Here is a 25,053-nt window from a genome sequence, read left to right as displayed (position 1 = left end):
AATTAGTTCTGGAATAATTTGGATAATATTTCATACATTTGCTAAGAGGGCTAGTAAATCAGGTGTTACTGTTTTCATTTTCCATGTTGTAATCCACTATGGTGTCTCATCAAATAGTATACAAATAAAATTCCAAATTCAAAACGTGAACCTAATCTTTGCTTGTTGTGTTCTCTTATGTTGTGATGAGCTCTATGTATATAATATTTAAAATAAATGGAGATCTTTATTTTTATATCCCAAATGTTAGACAATTATAATGTATATTTCTTGGCTGTATACTTTGTCATTCTTATGCATTGCAATTTACCTGTTTTATAGAATAGATTTTATTTAGTGAATATTGAGGTTTTTCAAAGTCATTTCAGTTATTTGGGTACCTATTTATAGTGAAAAGTCACGGGACTGAAAGTCAAGAATTGTGGGTCCTGGACCTGCCTGTTAATGCCTTCAAGTAAATGGTAGTTCCTTCATTGTATATAATGCCATGTTGGAGAAAATTAATTCCAAGAAATAAAAACAAATTCAAGCATTCCTTTTTTTAATCAAAGGGAAGCCATTATATGATTGTGAATGAATTGAGCATATAAAATGCATTCGGTACAACAATTTATTTTTTATATATCAAACAATCTTGAGTTTTATTCTCCTGAATACTGCTATATTCTTTGTATTCATTTTAGTATTTTCTTTTCACAGCTCCTTACATTTAATCCCATTTTTCTCCCAGGGTTTCTTTTGCACATGGCACACACCATATTGACTATTGCCTCTTTACTTATTTCTAAGGGACCAAAAAAATTAGTCACTGGTAAAATGGTTTCTTTCTTGTGAAAAGTTAAATTTTATCATCTCAATAGAGCATATGAGTTTTCATTCTGCTTTAAAATATGATTCCTGGCTGGGCATAGTGGCTGATGCCTGTAATCCCAGCACTGTGGGACGCCAAGACTGGTAGATCACCTGAGGTCAGGAGTTCGAGACCAGCCTGGCCAACATGGCAAAACCCCGTCTCTACTAAAAATACAAAAATTTTCTGGGTGTGGTGACATGCACCTGTAATCCCAGCTACTCTGGAGGCTGATGTAGGAGAATCGCTTGAACCCGGGAGGTGCGGAGGTTGCAGTGAGCTAAGATCATGCCACTGCACTCCAGCCTGGGAGACAGAATAAGACTCCATCTCAAAACGAAAAGATATATATATACACACACACACACGCGTATATATACACACACACGTATATATACACACACATATACATATATACACATATACATATATACATATATACATACATATGCACATACATATATGTATATATATGAATCCCTAGATGACTTTAAGTACAATCTCATATGGTAATATAATCTCAGGACTTAGTAATTTTTTAAACTATTGAAATAAACTGCCTTTGTACAAATGTAATTGTTACTATTGCACATTATTATTAAATAGGCACTCATGAAAAGCATGGTATTGAATATCACTGGTAACAGGATGCTGCTTTGTTGAGTCTCATTTACATACTACTTGCCACTGCTTTGTTTCTGTAGCCACAATAAGCCACCCTTTTGATGTAGTTAGCTTGAATTATTTTGCACCAGTGCCCAGTTTAAATTAGCCATTTTGAGTAAAAGAAGCAAAAAATGCTTACAAGAAAGGTCATTTATTACACTGAAATTTATTTCAGAAGCTTGGCTAATACTATAAAGGTAAAACTGACATTTTGAAAGTATTTCATCAGGAAAGTTTTATGGGTTGAAAAATATTAACATTTTTGAGATACCAGAATATTGTGTATGTAAAATCCTACAGTTAAATAGTAGATAAATGACTCCAAAACTTGAAACATTTTTAGAATAGAAAATCAAAAGGATGTCCAAATGGATTTTTTTCTTTTATAAATATCTTTATATGTATGAGAATTATATATTTTGTCTACCATTAGGTATGTTTTCCTGAATTAAAAATATAAAAAATTTATCCAGGACAAAATATCAAATGCTCAATATTCTGCTACCTGTTAGTTCTTTAAGACTGAAAAATTGCCTTGTATCTTACTGACTTGAATTTCTCTGGGCTTTACTTTTGAGTGATTAAATTCTAAATCAACTCAATGAACTAATTCATTGTTCAGTGGTGCTTTCATTAATTTTGCCTTTTCTTAAGGTATACAGCAAGCTTGTCTAACCCCCCGCCCAACACAAATTCGTCAACTTTCTTAAAACATTATGAGATTTTTTTTTGCAAATTTTTAAAAGCTCATCAGCTCTGGTTAGTGTTAGTATATTTTATGTGTAGATAATTCTTCTTCCACTTTGGCCCAGGGAAGCCAAAATATTGGATACCCCTGGTATATAGCTTTCAATGTTAGATTATCTGCTGCTTTAAAGACTAAACTTGATAATGTTCATGGTAACATTTTATTTGTCTCCTAGAATTCTGCTATGTGAGAGGCAAATAGTTTCAAATGATAGGGACGGAAGGTACTTTGAGAGATTACCTGGATTCTAGCCTTCAGCCTCCCAGTAATATCTGTTAAGTAATAACCTAGTATCTTTCTTAATGAACACCTGGCCATTGGCTTTCTTTAGCTGGCCATATCGAAGAACCATACTGTGAATAAAAGATATTTGAGTTTTTTATTAATGTGTACACTTTTTTTTTTTTTTTTTTTTTTTTTTTTGAGACGGAGTCTTGCTCTGCATCCCGGGCTGGACTGCAGTGGCCGGATCTCAGCTCACTGCAAGCTCCGCCTCCCGGGTTTACGCCATTCTCCTGCCTCAGCCTCCGGAGTAGCTGGGACTACAGGCGCCCGCCACCTCGCCCGGCTAGTTTTTTGTATTTTTAGTAGAGACGGGGTTTCACCGGGTTAGCCAGGATGGTCTCGATCTCCTGACCTCGTAATCCGCCCGTCTCGGCCTCCCAAAGATTAATGTGTACACTTTTAAAGTCTCTAATCCTTTGGAAAATATCTTTCATTAACCTTTTTATGTTGAGAATTGTTATGAATAAATTTTTCTTTTTTTTTTTTGAGACGGAGTCTCGCTCTGTTGTCCAGGCTGGAGTGCAGTGGCACAAACTCGGCTCACTGCAACCTCTGCCCCCTGAGTTCAAGCAATTCTTCTGCCTCAGCCTCCCGAGTAGCTGGGACTACAGGTGTGCACCACCACACCCAGCTAATTTTTGTATTTTTTAGTAGAGACGGGGTTTCACCATATTGGCCAGGCTGGTCTCAAACTCCTGACCTCGTGATCCCCCTACCTCAGCCTCCCAAAGTGCTGGGATTACAGGCATGAACCACTGTGCCCAGCCTAAATTGTTCTTTTACTTAACATAGTTAAAACTGAAAATTTTCCTAAAAATGTAGATTATGCCTCTAGTAGAAAGTATGGTGAGTTTTTAATAATGAATGTAAGAAATCTGGATAATAAAAGCTAAGTATTAAACATTACAATATGGTATTTATTACTTCTGGAATATTTGAACATTAAAGTATTTTAAGTAAATTTTAATAGAAATGGTTTAGAATATAAGAAATCTGTTTACTTTTCACAGGTCATCAGTGCATGTGGTATGTGTGTGCCCATGCACGTAACTGATTTTTACCAATTGAAGCAGAAAGGAATGTATTGTTGACCTTTAAGGAATACCTGTGAAAAACATAAAATCCATAAAGTACTAATGTACTAATGAATAATGAAGCTAATTGAAAAGTAAACTTCTAGCTAGGCGTGGTGGCCCACGCCTGTAATCCCAGCACTTTGGGAGGCCAAGGCAGGCAGATCACTTGAGGTCAGGAGTTTGAGACTAGCCTGGCTAACACGGTGAAAACCCATCTGTACTAAGAGTAAAAAAAAAAAATTAGTCAGGCATGGTGACAGACACCTGTAATCGCAGCTACTTGGGAGGCTGAGGCAGGAGAATTGCTTGAAGCTAGAAGGCAGAGGTTGCAGTTAGCTGAGAATGCACCACTGCATTCTAGCCTGGGGTACAGAGACTCCATCTAAAAGAAAAATAAACTTCTTTATAAATCACTTTGAATATTTTATGATTGTATATCTCAAGTCTTTTCGTTTATGGTAGAGAGTAGGTATTCCTAAATTGTTGGATGAAAACTCTATTGATAAAATGTTATTTTATTTTGTTTTATTTTATTTTATTTTATTTTATTTTATTTTAATAGATGGTATCTCAAACTCCTAGGCTCAAGCGATCCTCCCACCTGGGCCTCCCAAGTGCTGGGATTATAGGCATAGGCCATTGCAGCCAGCCAATATGTGATTTCTTAACTTTTCCTTTTGGTAACCAGGAACAGGTTTAGAAGATTTCAGTTACTGAATTATTGTCACTCATACATCTGTTAATTGCTTGCTTGAATCATAGCCACCTTACTGTATTGATAATTAGTTATTGATGACTAAGTTCTTGTTAAGTACAGACTTTGTCTGACATAGATATTTGCTAGTAATAGAAAATATGCTTGAGTTTCATAAATATGTATATTGCAGCTTTACTCAAAATCTTAATGTGGATATGAACAAAGTTCTTTATTATACTAATGTTAATTCTGTAGTGTAATTACAAAGAAAACCATTTACACTTACATTGTGTGTTACCATTTACAAAGTGCTTTGGTTTTTAATAACAACCCCTAAAAGTAGGCAGGGTAGGCTTTTTATAAGCCTTATTTGGCAGATGGGAAAAGTAAGGCGCAGAGATCAAGTCTCTTGCCCCAAGGTCAACAGCAGTAGAGTCAAAATTTGATCCTAGGTTTTGTAATTGATATTCCTTCTATTATATTGCATCCTTCTCTGTATATTTATCTTCCTTATCATCTCAATATTATATAACAGTAATATAGGGATCAGAAACCTAAGACAAAATTCCACACTTAAAAAAAAAAAACCTCCTCTACATGCTTAGTGCTGTGCTAACTCCTGTGATCATTCAATAGATCAGTTATGCTCCCCATTTCTTTTCAGTGGTATGCACCTTGAGAAACTACATATTACTGCCTGTCGCAAGATGTAACCCATCTTAAAACTGCTCATCTTGGTCTTTTAATGTAGAAAACTTGGTTGTGTATTAATAGTAACACACAAGAAAAACACTTTTAAAAAGAATATTTAATGACACATTTAGAATTTTTATTGTGGTGACAGTTGAACAAATGTTATTTTTATCCTTAAATGAGCTTATTATTATTCTATCCGAAAGTGTACTACTGGTTCAGATTTGTCATTTTGGCTTTACAGCAGTTAGAAGAAAAAAGTGAAGATCAAGAAGACAAGGAATGTTTAAAACAAGCAATAACAGCTTTGCTTAATGTTCAGAGTGGTATGGAAAAAATATGTTCTAAAAGTCTTGCAAAACGAAGATTGAGGTGAATATTTTTACGTTTTAAAATATCCTCCTTTTTACCCTGAATATTGTGGTGTAAATTCAGGGATCCCAGTTCCCTCCTCAAGTAAACAATGAAGAAAATAGTTGTAGTGACAAGCCTGGTCTTTCAGAGGAAGTGACATCAAAGCCAAGAGAACTGTTATTGTTTGAAAAACCTTTCATATTTGTGCATTTTCCTTGCATACTCCCAGACAGGACCTCCTGAGAGTCAACTGGTAAGCTAAAGGAGAGACAGAGTAAAATGTATCGGGTAGATTTATGTTGGCATCGTTGTTCTGTCAGAGTAAAATTATTAGTGTCCTTTATTTTAGGGATTATATAACTTGAGGCATTAATTCAGATAACATTGCTTCCACTTTCCTAATTATAATATATGCTACATGTTTTTAGCTTTGGGTCTTGTCCATTTAAACCCTTCTAAATAATTTATTTTAATCTTTCAAATTACTTTTTTTTTACTGTCTTGGGCTACTTTTTGTCATTCTAAATATTTACTAGCCAAGATAGAAATATTCATTTTGTAGTTACATTTATAGAGTAGAATTTTGTCAACAATCATTGTACTTTTTAGAACACTGAAAAAATTTCTAGGTTGCTTTAATTTTCAAAATTGTATAATTGTGTAATACTAATCTATTTGGGGAATTAGTGAATACCTTCTCAGTGAGACTTGTAAAAATCTAACTTTTACACTTTCCCTTATTTACGTGAACTCTAGGTTTTCTGTCATCTGTGTATTAATAATGCCTTTTTCTTTATTCTAGTGAATCTGCATGTCGGTTTTATAGTCAACAAATGAAGGGGAAACAACTAGCAATCAAGAAAATGAATGAGATTCAGAAGAATATTGATGGTTGGGAGGGAAAAGACATTGGACAGTGTTGCAATGAATTTATAATGGAAGGAACTCTTACACGTGTAGGAGCCAAACATGAGAGACACATATTTCTCTTTGATGGCTTAATGATTTGCTGTAAATCAAATCATGGGCAGCCAAGACTTCCTGGTGCTAGCAATGCAGAATATCGTCTTAAAGAAAAGTTTTTTATGCGAAAGGTACAAATTAATGATAAAGATGACACCAATGAATACAAGCATGCTTTTGAAATAATTTTAAAAGATGAAAATAGTGTTATATTTTCTGCCAAGTCAGCTGAAGAGAAAAACAATTGGATGGCAGCATTGATATCTTTACAGTACCGGAGTACACTGGAAAGGATGCTTGATGTAACAATGCTACAGGAAGAGAAAGAGGAGCAGATGAGGCTGCCTAGTGCTGATGTTTATAGATTTGCCGAGCCTGACTCTGAAGAGAATATTATATTTGAAGAGAACATGCAGCCCAAGGCTGGAATTCCAATTATCAAAGCAGGAACTGTTATTAAACTTATAGAGAGGCTTACGTACCATATGTACGCAGGTAAGAAATACGAAGTTGCTTGTCACTTTTGTTTTCCTGCTTCAAACTGATTTTCTTTCCTGCGTGGGTTATTGTTCCTAAAATAGAAAAGAAACTAACAACCAAAGACCTCTTTTCTTTGACTAAAAATACCACCAGTTTGTATTTCTTTGGAATGTTTTACTTTTTCTACTATACTTACATACTTTTTTTTTAACCTTACCATCAGTTATAGATGAGAAAATGAGGTCACTTGGCTAAATTTATCCAGTTAGAAAGAGAAGAAACAAGACTAAAGTTAGTAATAAATCATCATTATTGGGATCTAAAAAGTTTTTTACTCCTTTATCTTTTTTTCTTTCTTCTCTTTCCATTACTGAGATTATAAAGTAAACAAAAATTTTAATATAACAAAATTGTACTGGTAGTACAAATATACACAGCATTGCTTTCTGTCAGTTTCCACTCCTCAACCTGATTATTTAATATTAAATGTTGCAATTCCAAAAGCCAGGGATTCTAGTTTTATTATAATTTTTCACCTAGAAATGTCTATAGTTATTGTATTTATTTTACTGACCCAAAAATTAAAAAAATCATAGGAAATGTAAACAGGCTGCCTAGATTTTACATGAAAAACAAATAGGTTATTGTCATTTTTTTCCATACAAAGTTGTTTTTTGAGAGGTACAATTTTTCAGTAGTATGACCTGCCAATTTAGTTGCACTTCACCAACCTTCTCTATGTTCTTTATGATCTAGACTACAACTGTAAAAATGTTTTATTCAGTTACCCAAAATTTGTGATTACAAAATACTTCTTTTCTGCTTAAGGGATTTTTAAGGCTATAAAAGTTCAAATTGCCCTTCTTGCCACATTTTCCTGGTTTTTAAGTCCCCTTAGAGGACTTACCGAATTTTTATAACATAAGCATTCTAAACTTTTTATTTCATCCTAAGTACCTTTGTTTGGGGTTCCTAGACTCATTTGTAGTAAAATTAATTTTTAGATTTTTATCTGTGTTTATAAGAAAGAGTTTTAATTTTTTTTTTTTTTTTTTTTTCCTGTAGAGCATTGTAAGACTTACTACTAGTGTTTACTGTCACAAGTCAGTGATATTTGGGCAGGAAAACATTTTCAAGTTACAAAATTTTTAATTGTTTCTCTAAGACTTTATTGAGTGATAAAAGTTTTCTCTAAATTGCTATGTTTCACAAAGTTAATTTATGATTATTAATAAGCAGCTGAAGAATGACAACTATTTTCTGGAGAACTGTGCTTTTTCTTTATTTTTTAAATGAGGACACTTTAAAGCAGAGTTAACTGGAACAAGCTGATACTTGTTTTGTAGTCTTGAAAGACTTCTTCCCTTAATGTGTACAATGTTAGCTAAAGTCGGTGGACATGGTACTTTTGTAATGGTGGTTTGTTAGTTATTTCTGATACTTCTTTTCTATATCAATTTTTAGCTTTGGTATACAATAATATTTTGAGTGCTTTAACTTATAATAAATATAAAACACTTAAATTTCAAGATTTATAGAACTTTGCCAAAGTTAAGTGTATTGAAAATTTAAGTTGATGAGATTATTTTACTTAAAAAAGCAAGTTTTTAAAAAATTCCTTTGAATAATTTTTTGAGAAATAAAAGGCCAGTGTTGGTTTTGGAAGTGTTGTGGCTAAGTTTTTTGACATTTTTCTTTTCTGTCTTCTTTTGAAGCTTAACTGAATATTTTAATTTATTCCATAAATATATTACTGGTGAAACAAGTCTACAAGCAGCTTTCGTGAGTTGTGGTTTACAGTACGCACAAATTAGTGTTAACTGTTAGCTTATCTGGGCTATTCTGTGAGGCCTGTTACTGAAGTTATTACTGGCAACACAGAATGGTTTTTAATAGACCATCTATGAACTTGTAAAACTGAAATGGACTTTTAAGGCCTCACTACAATGGTAACAGATCAAGTTACCATTTGTTTTTAAGAATTGTTGGTCTGCTCTTCTTCTCTCATCTTTCTTCAGCCTCCCCAAAGAAAGAAGGGATTTGTGATTTGGTTAGTAGGTATGTTTATTGGAGAACATACAGTACAGGTTGTCGCTTACACTGAAACAAAGCTAACATTTAACTTACACATTTTTATTTTATTATATAGAATTGTAATAAAAGACATTGGATATAATACATGAGAAAAGTTAATGAATACTATAAGACACCACTTACAGACATCTTTAGATTATTATAGTTTGGTTAGACATTGTCATAAAAACAGAAGAGAAACTGGTTTAACCTTACTTTATTCAGACTTCACTGTGGTGTCAGCCAACTTTATCCCTCAAATATTTTAACAGTAATGTACAAAATGGAGCTATAGATCTCTAGTGCTAAGAGAGATGTCCAGGCCTTCACTTTGTAGACAAATCCCAAGGCCCCTGAAGATTATATGATTTGCTAGAAGTTCTATTACCAGTTAATTCCAGAACAAGTCAAAAATTAGGTTTCTTGACTCTAAATAGAGTATACTTTCTACCATGTTACATTGACTCATATAAGGTGATTGTTTTCATGAATAGAATATGTTGTGATTTTTAAATTATATGTGTTAATAATTAAGTAAAAGGATCTGGTACAGATGTGAGCTCATAAAAAATAAATAACTTCCTTGGTTTGAACTGCCAATAATGTAAATGGCTTGTTCGTTTCTGGGCAAACGTGTATACTATGAAGATATTGTCAGTAATTTTTTTTTTCTTATTGAAATAGGATATAGGTAAGCTCTGACTATAGATACACTTCCATTGGAATGCATAGATTTTTTATGTATAGATACTGATCATTGTTACTTTTTTTATTTTTTTACAAAACCTAAACATTAGTCTATTGATGTAGTTTTCTCTGTAAAGGGAAAGCTTTGTGGAAAGAAAAATTTAAATTTAGGTGAATTAGAAAGTGGTTAACTTGCTTAAAAGATTGCAACAGGGTCTTACGTGGAATCTAATTTATAACTTGTCTCTCAGATTCAGTGTTTCTGGTTGTATCATAATTGGCTAACTATATCAGAACTTTGGGATTTGTCCCAAAAACTAGGGGAAAAATTATCCAATTGGATGGATCATTCTAAATCTGGCAATGGTATGAAGAGACTATTATCCTAAGTAAGAAAGCACAAAGCAATATGCACAAATAAAAAGCTGAGAGTAGGAATTTCACTTCTGTTACAGAGTTGTTGTAGGCAACAAAGTACAAGTTAGTTAATGAGACCTAAAACAACATAAGTAGAGAAATGATAGGTGGTGCTGTGTCCAGTTTGGTAGTCTATTTTAGAAAAATGAGATGACCCTGAAGTAAGGATAATAATTCAGAATTGACATTTTATGGGAAATAAAAGCTTTGCATATTGAAGTGAGCGAAAAGGTGTTTCCCTTGCATGGTAATTTCTCTTTTACAGAAGATGGTATTGAAAAAACTTAAGCCAGAAGATATTTTTGCTTAAAAAGTATTTACTGCTATTTTATACTTTCATATGGAAAAGCCTCAAAAACCTGAATTAGATTTATTTTGAGTTTGTGTCCTATATAAGCTGAGGTCTTTTGAACAGTTTTTTATCTATAGGGCAGCACTGTTCTATTTTTGTACTCTCTGATTTTTTTAAAAAGTGTTTGTGCGTCAGCATAGCGTCTGTTTCCTTTTTTAAGGAATTCAAGACTGATTGTTTATAAGTCCTTGTTGAGGAGCTTATTGTTTCTTGTAGCTTTTTAAATGGCTGCATTAAAGGGAGAATTATCACATGAACAGACATCCTGATTATAACAGTGTTTTACTATGGTGGTTGGGGGTAGGGTGGTCTTTTATATAAATAACTTCTTTATGTAATAAATACAAAGTTCACTGACTTTGTCAAATAAAGTGTCAAGTGTCAATCAAAATAGGCACATAAGGAAAAAGGATTGGATTATCACTTCCCATCTATATTCTGAACGAACACTAATGTAGGTATACTCTTGAGTTCCTAAAATTTTGAAGTATTGTGCAGTAAAATATCGAAGAATGGTTTTATAGTGAGGAAAACGGAGACAGCTAGAAGGTCAGCAGAAAAAAATAACTCCAGCTTCTGTTTGAAATAACCTGGACCTAAACCAGGTTGGTGATGGTAGAGTGGCAGGTATTTATATAGAGTTAGCGCTTTTGATTTGGGGAAGCAGAGCAACTAGTGAACATGGTGGAAACCTTAGCACAGGGATTTCAGAGTCAAGTAGCAGAGTAATGTTATCTCTAATGATGAAGGGGAAAAACTGTAGAAAAAGTCTTGGTTGTTGACCATATTGAAATCCATCAGGAGGTCATGTTTGAGAAAGAACTTTGTGGAATTATCTCCACAAGCAAGTGATAAACAGAAAGGAAAATATAAAAATGGGCTGTTTTTAATTTTTTTTCTATGATTATATGTTCCTGCTTATGTTTTAAAGCCAAACCCAGACTGGCTTTTGTATTTTCATGTGTTTACCTTTCATCTCTCTCTGCAACATGGTTTTAGAATATGGGTAGATAACTGCTGCTCCACAACTAACAATGGCAGTATAAAAGTATATAAGTATATACTTAGCTTTTCCCATTGCCTAATCAATGGAACTAGGTACTCTGTTTTCTTTCAAAATTATATAACCTGTCCTTATTGATGGGTGTTTGTTTATATTATCTTAGCTCTTTACATCATCAGTAAGATAAAGGTCTCCAGTGGTTAGTTACAGTCATTGAAATGGAGAAACTGATGCAATAGAAATAAAAATAACATCTGGAATTTTTATGCTTTTCTGTGTAAAATTTCAGATATAAGTATTTTGTCTTCTTAATATGTTTTTCATTCATTAGCAATTTTTCATTGCTTTAGATTAAAAATAGAATATAAATTAATACAAGCCTGGGACTATATGCAGCCTTTAAGATCTTTTTTGAAAGTACTTAAATTTTTGCCAGATTTTCTTGGTTTGTTTTTAGTTTCTGCTGCTTTTATCTTTTTGGCAAAACTACTCAATTCCAGTCAAGCTAAAAACAACTCTAGAACCTAATACAACAGTCATGATTCTGGGAGTGTTTATTTCACTGCCAGCTGCAGAACCCCTGTACAGTATACAGGAAGGTATAGCTGTTAATTCCTAAAATCTAGAAGAAGGCTGATCAAGAGTTACAGAATCACAATTAGACTGCTAATTTTTCAGTGACTTTCTGGTGCCTTTAACCAAGATTAGCAGTACAGGTACATTCTGAATTAATCATTCATGTAAATTTCTATAGTGGTTATATAACTCATGGTTTAATTCTTTATATTTAGATCTCACAGCTGTGGAAACTTTCAGGGTTTCTTTAATCCAGGAAGGTTAAACAATATGATAGAAAAGAGCACTAAATCAGGAATCACATGATCTAGGTTCGGGGTCCGTCTCTGCCACTCTACAGTATGACCGTAGATAAGTCTAATTCCATCTCTTCCTGCCCTGCTTACCTCACAGAAATCATAGGAAATAAGTTATGTCAAAGTTCTTTGAGAATGTTACATAACAGACCAAGAATTGGTATGATCCCATTTGACTGTGGCAATGAGACACATCATGGCTTTCCCAGCATTATAATCAATTACTAAAGTGCTGAAATGGCCAGAAGTTTTGGCTTAAGAAGATGAAAAGTCTGTTTAGAAATAGCTTGCCTTTAAACATAGCCACCGTTTTCTTAAAACATACTTTAAGTCACTTAGAACTTGCTTTTATTCTGTTTTTCAACTTAAAATTCCCCTTGATGTCCCTCAAATTTTTAGCCTGATTTTCATGGCATTTGAGAAAATATGGATGTGGCTGTTGATTTTAGATTTTTAGACTGAAATAAACTTTTCCTTTAAAAAGGGAGAGGGTACCCTAAATTTGGAACACAGGTCAAGGATGCTTGGAATACTCTGTACTGCGGGTGTGGGCTCTCTCCAACAGTGACAACTCAGCATCTCTCTAGTGGCCACTGCTTTTGCTTCCTAAACATGCTGTTTTGAGTAGCCTCACCTTACAAATAGATTTGCAGAACAGGAAGAAGATTCTTGAAAGGGAAGATTGTGATGAAACCGATAAAAATCTCTGTATTAAAATCTTGTACAGCCTTCTGTTTTAATATCTTTTCTTCTGGATGAGACATTAGTCTTTAACTTTTGAGGAACTCTGTAACTGAAGACAAACAATAAAATACCAACAGAGAGGAAATTATTAAAGGATTATATGTATTTAAATTACTTTTATCAGTAACCCACTCTAACCTCAGAAGGCATAAAGCTAACAAAGAAGGGGACATTTAAAACCAATGTATTTTTATCCTGTAAATCTTTCTTTAACTTAAAATAGTATTATTTTAAATTCAGGGTTGTCTGATATTTAAATCAGTTATTATCTCGATGACCACATATATCAATAGATTGGAAGTATATTTCTGTTTTATGATAAATCCATGAATTTGCTTTTTGGGGAAAAAGTTATTATAAACATTTTATTTTAAGGCTAAACCTAGGATGGTTCTTAGTGAGAATCAGCCTAAATAGAAATTTTCCAAACAAATACATTGTGCTTTTGCTAAATCCTATGCTAATAAAAGACATTGTGCTTCTTATAAAACTTTGACCCATGTTATGTAGCCTAACAGAAATAAAGGCATCTGCTACCCTCTATGAATTTACTATTGGAGTTTACCAGTCCCTAATACAAATAGGAAAAGAATGCTCCCAATAAAAGACTCAAGTTACTGAACTTTCCCCTCCTTTAAAAAAAAAAAAAAAAAAAAGATTTACAATTAAATGTGGGCCTTAATAAAATTTGAGTTATAGAAGTGAGTGATTTCCCCCCCATTATGGGAGATGTCTTTCCCCCTCTTTATGCACAAGACAACAGCCCAAGTCTCTTGTGCTCGTGACAGCAGCCTTTCTCCACAACTTAGGAGAATACTGTTAAGGAGAGATGGGAGTAGGCCAGGCCTGTGGGAGTGATCACACTCAGCTTCTTGTTTTACTTCATGGAGATGTGAATGCAAAGTAGGTCCTTTCATGGAAGGGATTGGAGACTCCTGTATTTATGATTGACCTCTCAGTGTGACTACTTGAAATAAAGGCAATTAAAGGTTGGAATAGGACCAAACCAACATATTCTATCACATTTAATAGTTTTAATAGCTTATAAGTATTTGTAAGCATCTTTAAGCAGTTGTGAGATTTTTAGCAAATAATTTAAAAACTGTATTTAACTTAAGCTACTACTTTATAAATTCCAGTTTCCAGTTGTATGCTCTGTTAACATGATTTAAAGAAAGCTAGACAAGTAATCCTAGATAAACTAATCTTGATGAAAGGAAAAGTAATGGGTTACTGCTGTGGCCTTTCTCTTTATAAGGGAGATAAACCAACTGGTGATGCTTTGAGATCCTGGTAGCAGGTGGGAGGGAAGCCTGGTTCCCTGCTTTACCTTTGCTTTTCTTTCTTGCTCATTCCTATGGCCGATGAGTTTAAGATCATCTTGTCAGTGTGCAGAGGGCAAGAAATAAGTTGATGTAAAGTTTTAATATCAATGTTTTCACCACTAATTTAGGAGGCACTAAGCTAGCAGTGCATTACCAAGCCCAGTCTGTTTGTCAAAACATTTTGGAACTTTTAAACTTGACTATTTGATCTATTTTGAAAATGTAAATAATAGTTTTAATCATTTTGAATCAGAGAGTTTAATAAGATATTTTTCCTTTTTCTTCTTAGATCCCAATTTTGTTCGGACATTTCTTACAACATACAGATCCTTTTGCAAACCTCAAGAACTACTGAGTCTTATAATAGAAAGGTCTGTCCATTTAAAAAATATTTAAATTATTTTTTGTTAAAAAAGAGATTGAGCTAAGATCTTATGTTTTTCAGAAATGTTAGATGAGCTTTAAAATATACTTCACGAGCACTTTTTCAATAAATAAAATCTCTTAAGTGAACATTTATTTTGTTAGCTTTTATTATTTCAATACAAAAATTATTTTTTGTTTGTGAAAACTCGGTATTTGAAATTTCAAATTTACAGAACGATCTATATAAAATTTATAATTTAGAGTCGAGAAATTCAAATTTTGATGAGTTAGATGTTCTAAGTAAGTTTTCAAACATACTTCATGTCGAGTAAAATGGAGCTTGTCAATGAACAAATACTGTGATGGAAGGAAAATATTTCATGTACCCAAACAAAGAGTAGTCAGTTTTTCTGGGATTACCCTTAACAGTGATTATGTTACCTGATTTAGAGTAATTCCACAGACCAAAAATGAATATCAGTCCCATAACTTTATAGTCACATTTATTTTTAGAATTTGCATGTATTCTTTTGTTTGTAGTTAGTTTTATCTATATTGGCAAGTACTAATTTCTTTTAAAATTTTAAAAATAATTTTATTAACCTTTAATATTATAGAAGTCTCACTTATTTACACTGACATGCATATTTTTAGTAATTTTTTACAGTATTCTCTTGATTTTGCTGACAGGTGAAAACATTTGTGGTTTTCTATTTGTATAACTCGATATAATTAGTATTTTCATTAATTTGTTCTATTTTATGTTAGGTTTGAAATTCCAGAGCCTGAGCCAACAGAAGCTGATCGCATAGCTATAGAGAATGGAGATCAACCCTTGAGTGCAGAACTGAAAAGATTTAGAAAAGAATATATACAGCCTGTGCAACTGCGGTAAGCATTAAATAAATGAAGTAAATAAGTCTTTATCAAACTTTCATTTTAGTGTTGAAGTATATAAGGACCTTTCCCAAACAAGGAGCGGGGTGACAATAAAATTAATAAATTAAATTTACTAATTAGAGCAGTTATCAGAAATTATAGTGTAAGTCTTAATGTAGAATTTTGGAAGTGTTAGGCACCCTGATAAGAATAATTTGGTAAGAGTTACTGTGTTTTCATTTGTATTGTACCATGCATTGTGATAAACATTTATGTTTAATTCCCATGTAATTCAATTCTGTGTTAATGCTGTAGAGTATTAAATGTATGTCGGCACTGGGTAGAGCACCACTTCTATGATTTTGAAAGAGATGCATATCTTTTGCAACGAATGGAAGAATTTATTGGAACAGTAAGAGGTATGTTTTTTTTTTTTAGGTGCTTAGTTTTATATGTAATAAAAGTACCAACACGGTGACTATCAATTGATGTTATTGTGGTTCAGTAATACGAGATGTTTATAATAGTACCAGCATAAACATTTGAAAAAGTTAAAAATTTTCATCAAACAACATTTAGACCTGCAAATTGCTAAACAGTCACCCTGTTGATCCAATGTATTTTCATTTACTGAATCAACTTACTGATTATTTTAAGAGTTGGTTAAGCCAAGTCTTCATACATATCCCAAAGTATGAGGACGTTTGGGAATTACATTGTGCCATTATAACACCACTGATGGAGGTCGAGTGGGCCACAGGTGAACAGAGAGAATCAGAGAGGAAGCAGAGTGGATTAAATTGAGAGTTTGTGTCTAACACTACCACTGATCAGATATGTGACTTTGGGCAAAATCATTTAGATTCTTTAGACCTCAGTTTTCTTATCAATAACATGAGGAGCTAGGTTTGTTGATCTCCAAGGTTTTCCTTCTAGTTTTAAAGATTATGTGAGTGTATAGCTCTAAGGATGTCTTAGACAAACTTATTTTTATTTCCTTTGTATGCTCTAAATGATAATCAGAAAATAGTTAAATAATAGTACTTTAAATGTACAATACAAAACAGAGCCACATCAAAACTCACACTAAAAATGAAGGAATCAGTCCTCTGGCACTGATATTTATTGGTTTATAAAATGCAATGTGAATTAGATTAATAGTGTGTATAATCTATCCCTATAAATCTTGTGATTTACATAAGATATACCTTTTGGAGGATTATAAAATAATACATTAAACTGAAGATCAGAACAATGAGGTGGACAATCTCTACAAATTAAGTACTTTCTAATTTTATTTGGAAAGGATCTGGAAGAATGCGTGCCAGGCTACTAACAGTGGTTACCCATGTGGAGAAGAATAAGATTAGGATGGGGGCCGGGAAATGGAAAAAGGGAACTTGTATTTTTCATTTTGATCATTTGAAACGTATCATTATAGCAAAGATACGTTCAGGTATCATCTGTGTGATTTTAAACCATTTAAAAAATATTAAATAAAGAATATTTAAATGTTATTTAAAATATAATGTATTGCAGGTAAAGCAATGAAAAAATGGGTTGAATCCATCACTAAAATAATCCAAAGGAAAAAAATTGCAAGAGACAATGGACCAGGTCATAATATTACATTTCAGAGTTCACCTCCCACAGTTGAGTGGCATATAAGCAGACCTGGGCACATAGAGACTTTCGACCTGCTCACCTTACACCCAATAGAAATTGCTCGACAACTCACTTTACTTGAATCAGATCTATACCGGTATGTACTTTAACATTCAAGCTGAAAAATCATTTCAAAAGAGTGAATTTTTAAAATGAAATACTGATTTCTGCCTTACAGGGTTGTCCTAAGACTTAACTGAAATCATACATGAAGTGTCTAGTAATGAGGCCAGGCAGGCACTTCCTGTTCTTTCACTCCCTTGGTCCCTCCAGCTGAATTTACACCTTCTGTCTTTCTGTGGTCACCCCTAGTTGGTAAGGCTAGGTTCAAATCCTGGCTTTACTAATTGCTGACCCTGGGCAACTTTAACCTCCTTGTGTAACTTTATCCTTCTGCCCCTTATTTTCCTCAAGAGTAAAATGGGGCTACTGATAGTACGTACTCCTGGGACTGTTTTGAGGTTTGAAAGTCAATATATGTACATTACCTAGCACAAAGTAAGGGCTCAATAAATGTTGGCTACTGCTTTATTGTGAACTTATAGCCATTATAGTCTTTTTTAGTTTATCATACTACATTGATATAATTATCTCAAAAATGTCCTTCTGATTTTAAATGGGGACTATTTAGAATCTTAAACTAAATTATTCATTTTTTAATAGCTAAATGAGAAAATGAGCTAAATTTATAGATCTCCCACTAAAAATCACATTTCTGAAAATTACAGTTTTAGAATCTATTTTGTTTATTTCCTAGGACCCTTTTGCGGTAGGTTTTTTCCTCTCCTCCTTTAGACCAAAAAAAAAAAAGATGTAGGAATTGCATTGATTACTATACCCTCTTTGAACTGATTTATAACAGATATCATTACTTAAATGTCTACTTTGTCACCCTAATTTATTAATAATGTTTATAAATGCTGGAAAAGATATTATGGAGGAGTCTCAACCTTGCCCAAAGCAAAATGCTACTATAAAGCAACACTAAAAGTACACAGATATTTCCATAAAAATAGTTTTTAAAAACAGTTTTTAAAGGCCGGGCGTTGTGGCTCACTCTTGTAATCCCAGCACTTTGGGAGGCCAAGGCAGGTGGATCACCCAAGGTCAGGAGTTCGAGACCAGCCTGGCCAACATGGTGAAACCTTTTGTCTACTAAAAATACAAAAAATTAGCCAGGCTTAGTGACGGGCGCCTGTAATCCCAGCTACCCGAGAGGCTCAGGCAGGAGAGTCACTTGAACCCGGGAGGTGGAGGTTGCAGTGAGCCAAGATTGTGCCATTGCACTCCATCCTGGACAACAAGAGTGGAACTCCATCTCAAAAAAAAAAAAAAAAAAAAAAAAAGTTTTAAAAAATCCATAAGGAAATATGCATAATTATACTTTTTTGTTATACCTTGTTTTCACAAACCTTTCTGTTGGTGTAAGAGGAAAGTCCATATGAGAGTTTAGTTTTTAATCTATCTCCTTTACTTAATAAAACAGTGTCTATATTAGAGGAAAAAGTGTCATGTAGAATTATGTATTGATGATTTTAGAGCTGTACAGCCATCAGAATTAGTTGGAAGTGTGTGGACAAAAGAAGACAAAGAAATTAACTCTCCTAATCTTCTGAAAATGATTCGACATACCACCAACCTCACTCTGTGGTTTGAGAAGTAAGTATTCCTAGCATTCTTACATTTTATAGCTGTCAGCCATATTATGAATTTCAATGCAATTTTGTTTTTGTTTTTGTTTTTGAGAGGGAGTTTTGCTTTGTCACATAGGCTGGAGTGAAGTGGCACAACATCGGCCCACTGAAACCTCCACCTCCCAGGCTCAAGCGATCCTCCCACCTCAGCCTCCAGAGTAGCCAGGATTACAAGTGTGTGTGATATTACACTCACCTAATTTTTCTTTTTTTTTTTGAGACTGAGTCTGGCTCTGTTGCCCAGGCTAGAGTGCAGTACATGATCTCAGCTCACTGAAACCTCTGCTTTCTGGGTTCAAGCAATTCTCAGGCCTCAGCCTCCTGAGTAGCTGGAACTACAGACGTGTACCACCACACCCAGCTAATTTTTGTATTTTTAGTAGAGATGGGGTTTCACCATGTTGGCCAGGCTGGTCTTGAACTCCTGACCTCAAGTGATCCACCCATCTTGGCCTCCCAAAGTGCTGAGATTACAGGCATGAGCCATTGTTCCTGACCAATGCAATTTTATTTCTATATGTCTCATGTCTTTTTCCTCTGTTTCTCCTTTATTTAGTAATTTTTTTCACTGAATGAAAATGACAATATTTTTCATTAGAAAACGTTGAATGTTTTTCTAATGTAGCATTTTAGTTTCACTAATTATTTTCATTAACTTTTTTTGAGGTTCTTTTAATGGTTGCCTGGTTGCCTTAGAGTTTACCACACACATCTTGTCAGAATCAGCTTCAGACTTACAGTAGCTTCATACCAGTGTTATATAGAAATATTACTCCTATGTAGCTCTATTCCCTTTCTCCCTTTTTTGTGGTAGTTATACATATTACATCTTATTAATGATGCAAATCAAACAATACATTGCTACAGTTATTACTTTACCATTTGTCATCATACTCTTAGACCATTAAAGCTTTGCTCTCACCCACCTCCTTTGTGTATTATTGGCAACATATTACACATATATTACATTTCTATGTTATAAACTCAACAATGTGTTTATATTAAGTCAGTTATGAGAAGAAATGAGAAAAAAATACGCATTTACAAAATGTCTTTAATAATTACACAGTTACCTTTACTGGTGATCTTTGTGTGGATTCGAATTACCATCTGGGATCACTTGCTTTTCAGCCTGAAGAATTTCCTTTAGTATTTCTTCTGGAGGGTCGGCTAGCAACAGATTCTCTCAGTTTTTGTTTATCTGGGAAAATCTTTATTTTACCTTCATTTTTGAACAATACCTCTATCTTCAAGTTAATACTTTTTTTCAGTTCAAATACACTATTGAGCTTTTCCAGTAAGTTTTTTATTTCAGTTATTATACTTTTTAATTCCAGAATTTCCATTTGGTTCCTTTTTATAGTTTCTGTCTCTTTAATGATATCCTCTCTTTGATGCGCATTGTCATCAATACCTTCCTTTCCTTCTTTTTCATGCTTTCCTTTAATTCTGTAACCATATTCATAATGGCTACTTAGAAATCTTTTTTGTTATTGTTGTTAAATCTGACATTTGGTTGCTCTCACAGGCAGTTTCTGTTCCTTCCCCCGCCCTGCTGTCCTTCCCCCCCTCCCCCACCTGCAGCCCACTGTAAGTCATACGTTTCTATTTCTTTGCATACCTCATCTGTTTTTGTTGGAAACCTGACATTTCAGATAATATATTGTAGCAACTCTGAGTGCTGCTCCTCATTCCCCAACCCCCTTTCCAGGGATTCTTACTGCGTGGCAGTGGTACCGGAAAGACCCATCCACTCCTTCCCTGACCACACACACCCAGCTATGAAACTCCACAATTTGCCAGCTGATTGCTCTGATGTTTTCAACAATTTCCTGGTGGCATAAATGCTATACAAAATAATGCAATCAGATTGTGGCTCCTTTGAAGGAATGGTTTTCTGAGATTTCTGTTTCATACTTGTTCTGACCCCAGGAGGGCTTCTCTCAGTTGTCTTATTTCCTAGTTCTCCCCTGCAAACTACTCTGCCTACAGTCTAGGGTGTATCTTCATTAGATCCACAAATCCCTTCCCCATTGCCTTTCACCACAATTTCCTCTGTTCTTAAGGGCACCATTAAATTTAAACTACTTTATACTTTGTTGCAAATGACAAGATTAGGAGCTATCTGTTTGAAACAGGGCTCTGAGGCTCGGGATAATGGCAAGCTTTTCTCTGAGTGACACTTCTGCCCTAGGAGCTTGGTTGAGCAGGTAGAGTGGCAGACGATGGTACTGTAGCCTGAGGTCTCCTTACCTGCCTCTTCTGGCATGGAACTACGCCTTCAGGAACCAGAGAAAGGGCTCTTTTCTCAGTATTCTCAAAATATCATACCCAAGGTAGAGTCTCCATTCCATAAGTGGAAGTTGGGCAAGGAAGGGTCTTCCCACGTTTCAGCTGCACTCAACTGGGACTTGGCCTCAGCAACAGGCAGCAGGGACAGGATGAGAAAACTAAAGTCCTGCTCCTGCACCTCACTGGGAGCTAGGTGTTCTTGACTGCAGGAATCTGGAGTAGATGCTCAGTCCACCCTCACTGAGCTGGGAGAAAGGAGGGAGGGACCAGTCTTGGTTCAAATACCAGACTCTCTTCCCTCTCTTACCAAATTTTTGTAGATTTTCGTGAATAGATGTTTCTTTTGCTGTTTGCTCTCAGGGCCATTACTAGAGACTTTAAATGTGTGTGTGTACATGTGCATGTGTGTGTTTGTGTGTTTTAATAATTTTTACCAGTTTCACTCAGTGAAACTCATACTATCATACCACAAGTCCAGAATCTCAATGCAATTATATATTAGGTTGGTGCAAAAGTAATTGTGGCTTTTGCCATTACATTTAATGCTGTTCCTAGAAATGTAGGAAACATAGGAACAGCGCTGTTCCTAGAAATGTATGCAGCCAATTATATATGAAAGAAAGAAATTGAGCATTAATCACTCATTCTTGAATTCTACTAGAATACACCCATATCACAAAGACCTCACAAAGACTTACATACATACCACAAGATAGTAGCCTCACCAGTTAATTCTAATGCTAATAGAGGATGCACCAAATACAGTAGGAAAATGATTGTTTGACTGTACCAGTCTAGAAAACAGAAAAGAGCAGTATGCCTCACTGGAGGCACTGCCTTCCTTCTATCAGTCACCCCGAATGTGTCTTCTCTATAGTAGTTATACTATAGCCACCTGCCCCGACTCTCTACATTATTTTATTTACTAAATTCTTTATAACTTTATTGGAAAAACTCTAGAATCTTTAGTTCACTTTTTTTTTTTTTAATTCCCAGATGTATTGTAGAAACTGAAAATTTAGAAGAAAGAGTAGCTGTGGTGAGTCGAATAATTGAGATTCTACAAGTCTTTCAAGAGTTGAACAACTTTAATGGTGTCCTTGAGGTTGTCAGTGCTATGAATTCCTCACCTGTTTACAGACTAGACCACACATTTGAGGTAGGTTTCTACATGTGTTTTTAAAATGAACTTTCATTCCCTATTATAAACATTAGATTTTTAACAATTATTATCTTTAATTTTTAAATGTCTCATTTGTCTTTTCAGGAGATTAAAAGACTGAATTATCTAAGTTTTGTAATGAATTGGTTGCTTTTTAAAAATTAAACATTCCTATTAAAATGTATTCACAGGTCCCAGCCTAAGGTAGAAGAAGAAAAAACTTTTGGCACTTAATTTGTAAGATAATGTAAATTAAATGTTCACATAATTGTGTAAGGAATGACATGATAAACTAGATCTCTCTCTCTCACACACACACACACACACACTTTAAGTTTATACTGAGGTCTATGAAGATAATTTATTTAAAGCAGTGTTACAGTCATAAAATCGAATTGATACTGTTGTATTTGGGCCTGTTAGCCTAGTTTTTTTTTTTTTTGACAAGACCTTTGATTCCTTTTTTAAACTTATGCCTCCTATTTTTTTTTTTTTCCTTATAGCAAATACCAAGTCGCCAGAAGAAAATTTTAGAAGAAGCTCATGAATTGAGTGAAGATCACTATAAGAAATATTTGGCAAAACTCAGGTCTATTAATCCACCATGTGTGCCTTTCTTTGGTAAGTATTTCTTTCTGAATTTTTATTGCATTTCTGGATAAAACACTTATTTCATTAAATGACTGAATAATTACACGTGTAATATGCCAGCAGAAAATACTTGTCTGACCAATATTTAGCACCTGAAACCCTTTAGAATTTTTCTCATTAAGACTTAAGGTCAAGTCTAATATACATTTCATTTTCTATTTTCATCTTAGGCAGCCATTAGATATTATATAATACTGGTGTTTTTATATTTATAAAAGCCTTTTTAATTGAATTTTAATAAACTGAATACAGCAGAGGCATATTTATAACCATTTTTGTAAACAGTTTCACATGGCTAAAAATCATAGTGTGCCTGCTGTGTCTTTGGGCCCACACCTCTGGCACATCAGAATTTTAATTCTCTTCATCCTCTCTTATTTTTCCCCTTCTGCATCAGAGGAAGGAAGTACCTTTTCCTTCCTTTTTAGGACTGAATCTACCACCTGAATCCCCCTTTCTGTAGGTTCCTCTATCTTTTTCCATTCTTTATTTCCTGTATTTTCATGTATTCAATATCTCTTTCCTACTTGTCTTTTTTCTGCCTGAGTATATATATGCCCTGATGTTCCTTCTTTTGAATGCTTATAGAAATTATGGTCTTTCTCTAGTCTCTTTAGTATGTGCTATAGTTTCTTCTAGCCTTTTCCTCATCTATATCTATTTTTTTTATATAGTTTCAAATTCCACTGCATGTAACAATGTTATGTCCTGATACTTTTAATATCTTTTCCCATATTTTATTGTTTAGCCTTTATAGCAACCATTTTTGTATTTACTTCTAATCTTTTTGCTGTGCACATGGTATATAATTGTAATTGTATCATGTGCATATTAAGGTTATTCACATACCATATCTTATTTTTTTGTATTTTATTAAATAATCTTAATTATTTATAATGGCTGCATAATATTCCATAAAATTGGACAATTTGTTTAACCATTACCCTGTGGTTGGACACATTGTTTCCAGCTTTTTTGCTTTCGAAATAATTTTCTGATTCAGATTTTCATTTATACTATTTTTCTGTATTTGAAAATATCTTCTTAAGATAGATAACCAGAGGAGGAATTACAGTAGTGCTCCCATCTCCATGGTTTCACTTTCCACAGTTTCAGTTATCTAGGTCAACTGTGGTCTAAAAACATGAGATATTTTGAAGACCACATTCATGTAACTTTTATTACAATAGATTGTTATAATTGTTCCATTTTATTATTAGCTATTTTTAATCTTACTGTGCCTAATTTATAAATTAAGCTCATAGGTATGTATGTAGTATGTGTATGCATGTATAGGGTTTAGTAATAGTTTCAGGTATCCACTGGGGATCTTATCACCTTTGGATAGGGGAGGGACTACTATACATAGGTTAAAAGGTGTCCATCTTTAAACTGTTGATATGTATTTTTAAGTTGCTTTCTGAAAGGCTGCCATGAGAAGTGTATGACATTTATGCCGCCATCAAGTGTATGACAAAGGAAATTTCATCCCATGGTTTCCAATTTTGGATGGTACTTTTTTTTTTTTTTCATTTCTGTTATTACAACTACTAAGCTATTTGTTGCAATAATTTCCATTCTTTGATGACTGTGGAGATTTTTTTTCAAACATTTCTTCAATATTTGCATTGCCTCTTGTCCATGTCCTTTTTTGTATCTCCTGCAAACAGTCTGCCTTGTACTTTTTATTCATTGACGTGTATTAGTTTTAAATTCTACCATCTGTCCTTTCTCATTCTGGTTTCTATTGTTTCTAACCTTAGAAAGTTCATATAATCTAGTAATTTAATAATCATATTTTCCTCTAGCTTTTTTATGACTTTCAAAATTATATTTAATTCTAATATCAAACTGAAGTATCTTTGATATCTTATGAAATACTCAAATTTATTTCCCCACCCAAATTATTTATTTGTTAATCCAGGTTTATTGAATGATTCTTCTTTTTCCCTGTTTACACATGGGACCTCCTTCCTTTTTTGTTGTTGTTTTTTGAGACAGAGTCTCGCTTTGTCACCCAGGTTGGAGTGCAGTAGCTGCCATCTTGGCTCACTGCAAG

General features: G+C 33.9%; 1 protein-coding gene across 4 annotated transcripts in view; it reads left to right on the top strand.

Moving 5' to 3' along the window:
* The window catches only part of SOS1 (SOS Ras/Rac guanine nucleotide exchange factor 1), a 146,966-nt gene that overhangs the window by 98,947 nt on the left and 22,966 nt on the right, over positions 1–25,053 (top strand). For all 4 annotated transcript variants that reach the window (XM_007970873.3, XM_007970871.3, XM_073022931.1 and 1 more), the window contains exons 9-17: positions 5,260–5,387; positions 6,172–6,827; positions 14,575–14,656; positions 15,420–15,542; positions 15,846–15,949; positions 17,070–17,292; positions 18,735–18,854; positions 22,178–22,340; positions 22,847–22,964. In XM_007970873.3, coding sequence (XP_007969064.2) covers positions 5,260–5,387; positions 6,172–6,827; positions 14,575–14,656; positions 15,420–15,542; positions 15,846–15,949; positions 17,070–17,292; positions 18,735–18,854; positions 22,178–22,340; positions 22,847–22,964 — 1,717 coding nt within the window. The remainder of the gene's footprint in view (positions 1–5,259; positions 5,388–6,171; positions 6,828–14,574; positions 14,657–15,419; positions 15,543–15,845; positions 15,950–17,069; positions 17,293–18,734; positions 18,855–22,177; positions 22,341–22,846; positions 22,965–25,053) is intronic.

Source organism: Chlorocebus sabaeus, chromosome 14 (genome assembly GCF_047675955.1).
Source record: "Chlorocebus sabaeus isolate Y175 chromosome 14, mChlSab1.0.hap1, whole genome shotgun sequence".
Classification (NCBI taxonomy): domain Eukaryota; kingdom Metazoa; phylum Chordata; class Mammalia; order Primates; family Cercopithecidae; genus Chlorocebus; species Chlorocebus sabaeus.
Note: the sequence above shows the minus strand (reverse complement) of the source record. Positions and strands in the feature narration are given on the sequence as shown.